This window comes from Poromitra crassiceps, assembly GCF_964638095.1.
Source record: "Poromitra crassiceps genome assembly, chromosome: 13".
NCBI lineage: Eukaryota > Metazoa > Chordata > Actinopteri > Beryciformes > Melamphaidae > Poromitra > Poromitra crassiceps.
Window position 1 is genome coordinate 186,579 of NC_139644.1, and position 11,209 is coordinate 197,787.

Genomic DNA, 11,209 nt, shown 5'->3' on the forward strand with positions numbered 1-11,209 from the left:
AGAGGAAAATTACTTTGAACCATTTGGAAATGCATTGGATACTATAATATAATTTACCATATGAAAATGTAACAGAAAGAAAATAGGCTACCCCTCATATTAATTACAGCATGTAGGATAAGGACTGCTGCTTCCTCCCTCTCACTAACATTATAACAACTTCATTATTTTATCGACAGACCCGGCGTCACGAGGGGGCTTGCAGAAACTCTGCCCCCATCAGCTGCAAGTCATTAAGGCTTGTTAAGGCTGTCGATGCATCATTCTCTGTGGATGTGAGCATACTTAAAAGATAAAAACAAACAATAACAGCCGCTGTTACAAATGCTCCACATCAACCATGATCCATCGGCTGACATTCAAGGCATATACGGGCCTCTGGGTCCGGCTGGGCTCCTGGCCGCTTCTGGACGGCACTTCTCTGATGACATCATCACTAGGGGTGGGACAAAATATCGATACCCACGTTATCGCGATATTTCCACCCGCGATACGTTATCGATACACTGGCGCCAAGTATCGATATGTTTATTAATTATTTTTTTTTTTTTTTTTTTTTTTTTTTTTTTTTTTTCCAAGTTGACTTTATTTATGTTTGTAGTTGAAACAAAAACATAACTACTGTAGGCTACATGAATGGAAATGTTTGATCATTAATATCTACTTTTAGAAATTATATAGGTAGGTAGGTAGGTTATAGCCTATAGGTTTTCTTGTTTTAATAGTAATAATAAAAAGACTTAATGTGTAACTTTTCCTCCGTGGTATCGAAAATGGTATGAGTGAGTGAGTGAACTCAGAGAGTTCATGTCAATTCTGCTAATAAATGCATAATACATGATTTTTTGCCTTCAGAGGTATTTTTTTCACTTGTTACACAGGTATCGTGATGTATCGTCTTCCAATATATCGCAGTATCGCAGTATCGCAGTATCGTGATATATCGTTATCGAGGGCCAAGTATCGTGACGATATCGTATCGTGAGCTACTCAGCGATTCCCACCCCTAATCATCACCGCAAGATGACATCATGTGCACATAGAAGATGGCTCAGACTGCAAAGTTAGTTACATGTCTGTCCAGTAATACAATGATACACCCCATTTATTTATTTTGTAGCGACAGATGGCCTTAAACGCCACACTCACGTGACGCTTCTTGAGAGAGAGGCGAGGTAACGTGACAGGCTAGTTAGAAGCCTGCTACTGGCAGCTGCGACAGTGCTTTCTCTAGAGCTGGGTATTGGTTCAAATTTCAAGAATCGATTCGATTCCGATTCACAAGGTTGCAACTCGATTAATCGCGATTCGATTAGATTCCGATTCGATTAATTTCAATATCGATTTGGGTTAGTGATACCAAAACGTGTTTTCTGAGCTGTAACCTGAATTACATGACTGTCCAGTTATGTAACACAGGGGTTCTCAACCTTTTTTGTGCCAAGTAGATACATGGGGAAAAAAAGTTGCGGACCAGTTGTCAATTTTAATATATTTACTCACCAGGTGGTGACAAAGGGTAAATAACAGCCTTTTCATCTGTCAATAAAGACACTTTCACAATTATGCACAGTGATTTGATTTCAGCCTATATAATTTCTAAAAGTAGATATTAATGATCAAACATTTCCATTTATGTAGCCTACAGTATTTATGTTTTTGTTTCAACTACAAACATAAATAAACGTCAACTTGAAACTATGTTTCAACTACCACACACAGCATAATATTTTAGCCTATGTTTATTAAAAAGAAAAAAAGAAAAAATAATCGATCTCTGGACATATGAATCAATATCAAAGGATTAAAATAAAAATCGATTAAAAATCGGAGAATAAATTGTTTGAACCCAGCCCTAGTTTTCTCTGCTATCAACCATGTATCTTCTTCATCACAGCGGGTCATTACCCACTGTGCACTTAATCGTGCACTAGTTCTGCATAAGCACCTGTAGCTCTCTCCTTATTTTACTGACTTTCTCACTAATCACATGGCTGTTTACATGCGTTTCTGAACGGCTAGCTAGTTATTAGCATAGTTATTAGCGACCATGGATGTTCTCTCTCTACCTCTTGGTAAGATGTTATGTAACCTTGCTGCGCATAACATTACTTATTTGCGGGAGAGCATGGGAGAAGTCTCCCGCTAGTGTTGATGCCCAGTGTGATGGCAGAGAAACATGTGTTTGCTGCGTCGCGTGTAACGTTAGTTTAGAGGAGGCACACACACACACACTCAAAAAGACATGAAACAATAATAATAATGGCATACTTTTGCAGTTATGTAATCGCACGTGCTGACATCGCGATTGCAATTACATTAAACGTGCAGCACTAGTCCTTCATCGCTCGGAACTCTACAAGCGAATCCAAACCAGACTCCGGGTCCTTCAAGCCCGGACAAGAATCCAAACCAGAGTCTGGGTCCTTCGCCCGGAACTTGCACGATACCTTCAGTCAACGCACAAATACTGTACGCCAGGGGTGCCCACACTTTTTCAGCTTGGGAGCTACTTTTAAAATGACCAAGTCAAAGTGATCTACCAAACATATTTATTTATATATATATACACTGAGTATACAGTGGAAAACAGTGGAACAGTGGAAAAACAGTGGAAAAACAGCGGAAAAACAGTGGAAACAGTGGAAAAACAGTGGAAACAGTGGGAAAACAGTAAAAAAAAAAAAAAAAAAAAAAATCCCTCAATGCCATGCGATCGACCACACTACCTTCGCGATCGACCGGTCGATCGCGATCGACGTATTGGGCACCCCTGGTGTACGCGCTCACCTGGACGAGGTAGAGAACTATCCCGCTATTAAGGAGGGAGATTTCCACAGTCTCAATAATTGCGCTTCACATATTGCCACATTGGAACGCTTGTTGACCGAATGGGAGGGCTCAGATTGTGCCGATCTCCGAAGCCGCAGCCTCTCTGATAAGCTATTGACGAAGCTACCCAGAGTTTGCCCGGAAGGCTTTACCAGATGGTACGTGAAACGCGGTATTACACGGTCGGACTTCATGGCAAGTTGGACGAGGGAATGACGTGGAGAAATCTCGCATTGTGTTACCCCAGAGCGGGGGGTTTGTCCTATTGTGCGGTGTGCTGCCGTAACGAGTAGGGATGCACGATATATCGGCAATCATATCGGTATCGGCCGATGTTAGTCATTTTTTAACATATCGGTATCGGTCCGATGTTGCAATGTTAATATCGGTTATCGGTATCAGCCAAATTCTTCACTTTGAGATGAAATAATGCAGTAAATCTATGATTTATGGGGTTTTACAAATGTTTTTGAAATAAAGAAATGTATAATGTTTTCAAATTCAGTGTTTACATGTGTTTTTCAGTATGTACAAAATTTTATTATCATAGAAATGTGTTTTTATACAGATCATATCGACATCGGTAAATATCGGTTATCGGCCATAACAGCAATCTTAATATCGGTTATCGGCATCGGCCAACATTTTCATATCGGTGCATCCCTAGTAACGAGCCTCACGTCACTTTGCTCTTATCGATAGGTACAGACGCCACACACACACATGGAGAAAAATAATTAAATTTCTAGTTCGCCACTGAATTACCAAATTTATATAACTTTCAACCATTTTAAGCAACGCTGTTTCCATACAGACCACCAGCGTTGGCTAGTTGTTGATATTTATAAAGATATTGCCCCTCTCAAATAAATTATTTTCGAGGCGGTAGGCAAACTGTAATGGCGTCGATTTCCGAAAAAAAATCATGACTTGAACACAGCCAAAGAGTCTAGTATAGACAAGAGCATATGTCATTTCTTGGTTTTTTCCATAGGTATTTTCAAATGACTGTTCTGATACATATCTAGGGGGTAAGTCCTCCTTTAAGTTTTAGCTTATTGGCAAAATCACTTAGCCTATAGGTCACACAATATTAGGCTATTTTATATACTGTAAGGAATTTATTTATAATATTATATTATTTTATTATATATTTTCAACCGGCCACTTGAGCCGGCTACCTTTTAATTTGCCGGCACACGGCTACAAATACCGGCTAAAAGCCGGCAAATGCCGGCTAACGCAATCCCTGGGAGGTGCTGGTCAACACCCAGTTGTGTGTTATGTGAGAGAGGGGCCTCGATCGCACTCTTGCCAGTGCGCCTGCGACAATGCTTTGAGATCTGACCCAGGTTTATACTGATGAATCCTGTACCGGACTCTGGGTCCTTCATCGCCCGGAACTCTACAAGCGAAACCGAACCACACTCCAGGTCCTTCAAGCCCGGACAAGAATCCAAAACCAGAGTCTGGAACCCGGAACTCTACAACAGCCGCATTGGAAGCGCAGATTCAGAGCAGATTCCACGTCTCGAACAGAGCTTCCGCAGTTCCATTGTGACGTTATGACGTAAAACACGTCACAGCGGAGCGTTTTGCCAGAGGAGGAAATGGGAGCTCTCCGTGTGGAAAACATATAGCCAAGGTAAACACTGCCCATTTGCTTATATTAACGACATTATAATGATACAAAGTGGGTTGATAACCGGTAAAGCCATCCTTTAATAGAGACGAGACAGGAAACAGGAAGAAGATTGAATAGTAGAAGTTGAGAGTGCTCAGTCACAATACCTGTATTTGTTGTGGTCTCTGTAAGCCCCGCCCACCCTGCCAGGCTGCTGTGACTGGGGCAGGGAGAGGGTGTGGTGCAGGAAGGCTTTGAGGACCAGGCGAGTCTCGCTCTTGATCTCCAGCAGAGAGATGGAGGAGACGGAGGCAGAAGAATGGAGACCCACAGCTTCTGACATCACTAGCAGAAAGAGAACCAGAGGGACACAGTTCATGCTGATTCATGAGAGAAAGGCTGAATTAATCATCGTTGCTAACGTTAGCTTCTAATAGGGGTGGGGGAAGAAATCCATACAGCATAGACCATTTCCGTCTAATTAGATTTTCCGCCATTGATAGAGAATGAAATTCCTCAACCTATCTGTTATTCTGGCCCTGTAGAGAGCACAGTGTGCGATAGAGAGGAGCTGCAAATGTATGGTACAAGTTATCTAAATACGTCTGTCTGTGTATGTACACAGGTTATCCAAATATTTCTCTATCAGCCATTTAGAATTTTGTCCAAAAGCGTTTTTTCGCTATTTCTCCTTCAAATTTTGTCAAATCTTCACCAAATCACCATATAATTGTCTTGAAAAGTGTTGTGGGTGGGGCCTATTTCACAGAAATCGCTATTTCGCCTTCAAATTCTGTCCAATCTTCACCAAACCACAGCACACAGCATGTGTGGACTGTGCTGCTCAAAACTTATTTTGTGGGGTTTTTTAAGCCCGCACCGCAGCGTAGGCTATTTCATGATGATCTTGTGATTTTGGGATACTGCTAACTGGGGGAGATGTACTTAGAACATTAGTTGAAGAAAATTAAAATTAATGCGACAAATATATATATATTTTTTGAATTTTACATATAAATACATGCACACATACACACACACACACACACACACACACACACACACGCATTCATTTATTAAAATAAAATGTTTTATTAAATGCAAGTACCGGTACATAATTAAAGTCCCTGGAAACCAGAAATATATATATTTTTTTTTAGCATTTTGAGTTCATCACATCACAGGAACCTATGTTAATAAGCCACCAGCCAAATTTGAATGATGATGAACGTCGCAAAGTATATAAATTTAGGTTTGACAGTCATGACAAAAGTCATGAGAATCAATTCGATTTTAGACTGTCTTTTCTCCCGCTGACTGTGTGGGCGTGTCCCATGTGTGTGCAGGACTGCAGGTCTCCTCCGAGAGAGTGAGAGGGAGGGAAACGGAGAGAGAGAAGGAGAGAGAGAGAGAAGGAAAGAGAGATGGAGTGTGTGTGTGTGTGTGTGTGTGTGTGTTCGCTCGTTGCTCGGCGCATACTGACAGAGTGCACAGCGCTACTGTGTGTGTGTATGTGTGTGTGTGCGCGCGTGCGTGCGACCGTGCGTGTGTGTGATTCGATTAAATCTTATGACGAGATAAGATCATTCATTTTAGCACCGCGCGCACCGCTCTCTTCAATGAGGAAGTGGAAATCCAGACCTTGTAGAAAAGTGGCGATTTTGGGGGTTTGCATTGAAACTAATGTCTCCTACTTTCTGAGGCACACAATTACTCACATAAGACCCTACATTTAATAGTTAGAAGGTTTTTGTGGATTTTGGTTTCCAGGGAATTAAAAAAAAAAAAAAGGGCTTTCTTACTAAGGGTGCTCCGATCCGGCTAAGCCACGATCCGATCCGATTCCTAGGGTCACGATCCGATGCCAGAATCGATTCTCGATTCCAATGATTCTCGATTCCAATGATTCTCGATTCCAGAATCTAGAATCGATTCTCAATTATGTAGTTTTATATTATAATAACACACAAAGGCAAATCTAGGACAAAAAAAGGTCAAATTTATTAACTCATTCATGGCCAAAGACGTCTTTGACGTGTTATCAGGAATAGCCCTCCCAGCCAATGACGTGTTTGACGTGTTTTTGTTTTTATTAGTGCAGCGCGTAGTTCAAAGACTTCCCCAGCCTGTGACATAGTATCAGGTCCCTCTTCATTTTGAGGTATTGCAAATCACTTTGGTGCTAATAGATAATTTACTGTGGGTCTTGAAAGATGACCAACAATTATGAAAATCTTTGGCCTGTGCTAAATATTGGCAGTCCTAAACTGGCCATGAATGAGTTAATGCTGAACTTCAAATTCAACTTCTGAAGTATTACAGTCAGGGCCTAAAATTAATTTTGCAAACTGGGTGGGAATTCCCCCTTATGTTCTTCAGATAGGGGGGATTTATAGACTTTATCTGGGATCTGTAGACTTTGGGAGGGATTTAGACTTTGGGGGGGAGACATTAACCCGAGCATAACTACTAGGGGTGGGGGAAATAATCGATTCTTAAGGCTGTTACACACCAAGCGCGATGCAAATATACAGCACGAAATTGCGATGCAAATTTTAACCCACCTGTCAAGCTATCGGCGCCAATTAATCGGCCAATCCGATTAATCGGTTGACCTCTAGTTAACGTTATTAGTGAATAGTCGAAACGGACGCGGAAAAGGAAAGCGGAAGTGATGGAAAAGCCACCGTCACTTCTAGGGCTGGGCGATTAATCAAATTTTAATCTCAATTACAATTTGGGCTTTCCATGATTATGAAAACAATATAATCGACATAAAACGATTTTGCGGCTCTTGTCACTCTCGTTCTGTCTTGTGTTGTAAATCAAGCGCACCCCTTCCTTTGCAGCGGTGTGCTCGGCCCCTCCCCCAAAGCCCTGAATGAATTTAGGACAGTGAATGACTGTCATGTGAACAGAGAGCCACGGCACAAAACAACGTCTGTGGTGTGGAAACACTATGGTTTCGCCGAGTTAGACTTGGAACAAACTACCACAGTGTGCAACATTTGTTACGCGGTCTTGGCTGCACCCCAAAGCAACACGACTAATTTGTTTAATCACTTGAAGTCCACTCACAAAGTGGTCTATGACCAAGCAATAAACGAACAAAAAGACAAAGCCCCATCTACTCCTGCCACCGCAACACAGTCATCGATTCAGGACACTCTTCACAATGCGACCGCATATTCAACAGGTAAGTTAGAACTTACATTTGACACCTATTTCTTACTAGGTGTAAAGTCCTCCGTAAAGTAGGTAATTGGCACAGCTGGCAATATTGGCACCATGGCGCAGCGTTGTTTTGCGTCGGTAACATGTTCTCTGTGATAAATTACACCCTTTGATATTTATGACTCACGCTTTTGTTTTGCACAAGCTGCATACATATTAAAATAACAGCAACAATTTAGCGAGGCAGGATGGTCGTAATTTAGCCTACAATGCTGATGAAGAGCTCACAGATAAACATTAACAGTAGCCTATTATGAACCTAAACGTGTTGTAAGTCGCTTTGGATAAAAGCATCTGCAAAATGACGTAATTTAATGGAATGTAAACGGACGTTACTCAATAACGTTCTCATTTGGTTAGTGTTGATGAAATATGAAAGCACTAATTTGCTGTCGGCAACATGTCCCGACTGTTTTCATTCCACTTAATTAAAGAACGGTAAATAAACACCGCTTCCACCGTGCTTTTTTCTGCAACGCTATTTTGGCTAGTGTGAGGTTTAAGGACTACTAGTTAAGATGTTTACCAACATATTGAATGTAGATCCATAGTTGCAGTTGGTTGTGGCAGTTCACTGCAACATAGTACATATACTAGTGTATATTTATTTTAGTTTTTATTTTATTTCTAAATCTTTGCACTTTTATTATTTATTTTCACTTATTTATTTATTTTCAATTATATCTAAAATCCAAAGACATCCAATGTTAAAAAGAAAAGCCAGTGTCAATGTTCAATAAATTCATGATGTTCTCAAAGTCAATGAGTAATCTTGTTAAATAATCGTGATCTCAATATCAATCAAAAATAATCATGATTATGATTTTTGCCAGAGCAGTGAGCAGTCACTTCCTTTTCCGCATCCATTTCGGCTATTCGCTACGTATCAGAGATTAATAGAATAATATTGAATACATGCTGTATAATTCTGTATCAAATTTTTTGCGGACGGATTTCATAGACTAGAGAATCTTTTCTTTGTTCTAACAAATGTACATTGCCTGTTTGTGTTTTGAAATATGGATATTGTTTTATAATTAAATTGAGCATTAGGCCTTTATAAGAAAGTGTATTTTTTATTATTTCAATTAGCTGGATATATGGATATGGATACATATTTGAGGTTTATTAATTGGGGAAAAGGACCACTGGAACAAACGCTGCGAACATGATCCGGCTACTTTTTCAATCTGACTGGCTACTCAAAAGTTTGGGGAACTCCCTGGTTAAAGTGAAAATCGATTTGATGATGTTAATTTTCTTAACATCGTGCTAAGTAATTCATTTGAATTATGATTCAAAAATGATTTAATTAACGGTTAATCGTTAACATCCCTAGTTGACAGGTATGTGACATGTTTTCAGTGTTTTCCCCCAAAGAAAAAATTATAAATGAATGAATGAATGAATGAATCAATCAATCAATCAATCAATCAATCAATAAATCAATAAAATCTCAAATTGGAAATTGACCTGAGGGCCGCAGTGAGGGAGGTCGGGGCCACATGCCAGTTTGGAGAAGAGAACGACACGCACGCACACGCGCGCACACACACACACACGCGCACGCACGCGCACACGCACACGCACACACACACACACACACACACACACACACACCTGGACAATCCAAGTCAAGTCAAGTTTATTTGTATAGCACATTTCATACACAGAGGCAATTCAAAGTGCTTCACATAAAATGGTTGACAGGAAAAGAAAAGAAAAGAAAAGAAGAGAGTAAAATGGACATTTAAAAGCATCACAACAAAACTTTAAAAAAAGAGTATAAAAAGTGCATTAAGCAACTTCATTAAGCACACAGGAAAATAAATGAAAAGAAGAAATAAAATGGACATTTAAAAGCATCACAACAAAACTTACAAAAAAAGAGTATAAAAAGTGCAATAAGCAACAGGCGCAGCAGTTGCAGAAAGAGCTAAAACTTATAGAGGACTCATTGGGTTTGCATTAGGGCTGTGAATCTTCACTGGCCTCACGATTCGATTCGATTACGATTCATCTGTCAACGATTCGATTCGATTCGATTAAACGATGCATCACGATGCATCGCGATGCATCTTAAATCGATGCATCACTTTTTCCGCAATACATGATTTATTTTTTCTCACTTTCTTTTTTCTCACTGTGTGGCTACTTTTAAAATAAAAGTGCATTTGGAATTGCATTGTATTATGATCCATAATTAAAATAAACAACTGCATGTACTTACATTCTATTTTATTTGATAAGAAAAAAAAAAAAAAAGAAAAAAAAATTAATAATCGATTTTTGATATTTGTTAATCGATGCAGAATCGTGCACGTCCGCATCGCGATGCATCTTATAATCGATTATTTTTGACACCCCTAGTTTGCATAGTAGCTGTCAGCAGTTAAAAGCGACGGTAAACATAAAAGTCTTTAGTCTATTTTTAAAAGTAAGTAAGGTTGGGGCAGATCTGAGGTCTTCAGGCAATTTGTTCCAGCTAGCAGAAGCATAGTGGGTAAATGCAGCCTTCCCGTGATTTGATTTGATCCTAGGGACAGTTAATAAGCTGGACCCTGTTGACCTAAGAGTTCTAGACGGTTCGTAGCGTGGGAGCAATTCAGCTATGTATTTTGGGCCTAGGCCATTAAGTGATTTATAGACTAATAACAGTATTTTAAAATCTATTCTCTGACACACTGGCAACCAGTGTAAGGACTTAAGAACTGGAGTGATATGATCAGCTTTCTTAGTCTTCGTTAGAACTCTAGCAGCAGCATTCTGAATGAGTTGAAGTTGCCTAAGTTCTTTTTTGGAGAGACCAGAAAAAAGGCTATTGCAGTAGTCTAACCTACTATTTAGGTTAGGTCAGTCAACATTTCCCTCATTCACTATGGCCAGGTATACACAACTTGCTTTGCCTGGGGGCTACTTTTGCAAAATGACAGCAGTCCAGGGGCCAGTAAACCCTCATCCCAAACAAATCAATAAAGGATTTCTCATAAAGAAAATCAACCAAACATCTCCAACCAACTGACCGGTCAGATTAGAGTTGGTCGACTTTGTGCACACAGGATAGATAGGTTAAGGTAAGTTAGTTAAGTACATGGTGTCTGGGTGGCAAGCAGGCGGCGATATTTGACAATTTAGCTGGAGCTCCGTCAAACTTTATTTAACTGGAGTTTTCATTGTGAATTAGAAAATGGTCGGGGGGCCACACGGCACCCTATCGTGGGACTATCGTCTGGCCCTCAGGCCGCAAGTTGAGCATCACTACAGTATATGTAGGGCAATCTGGGTCGGGGACACCTGGGCATTCCGAAATGTCGGCACTCCGAAATACCGGCATTCCGACAAAATTGTCGGAATGGAGATCTGTCTCGCCATTGCGAAAGAACCCTAACCCTAACCGGAGGACTGGCTGGAGCTAACCTCTCCCAGCCCCCACGTCTAAACCTAACCTCTCCCACCCCCCATGCCTAACCCTAAACTCCTGCAGACCCTAACCCTAAACCTAACCTCTCCCACCCCCCA

At 40.5% G+C, this 11,209-nt stretch overlaps 1 protein-coding gene across 1 annotated transcript in view; it reads right to left on the reverse strand.

The window, feature by feature from the left end:
* The window catches only part of bcl2l12 (BCL2 like 12), a gene marked incomplete at its 5' end in the record, with an annotated part of 28,380 nt that extends 23,581 nt beyond the window's left edge, over positions 1 to 4,799 (reverse strand). Inside the window, one exon of the mRNA XM_083649313.1 lies at positions 4,624 to 4,799. Coding sequence (XP_083505439.1) covers positions 4,624 to 4,799 — 176 coding nt within the window. The remainder of the gene's footprint in view (positions 1 to 4,623) is intronic.
* Positions 4,800 to 11,209: the final 6,410 nt, after the last annotated feature.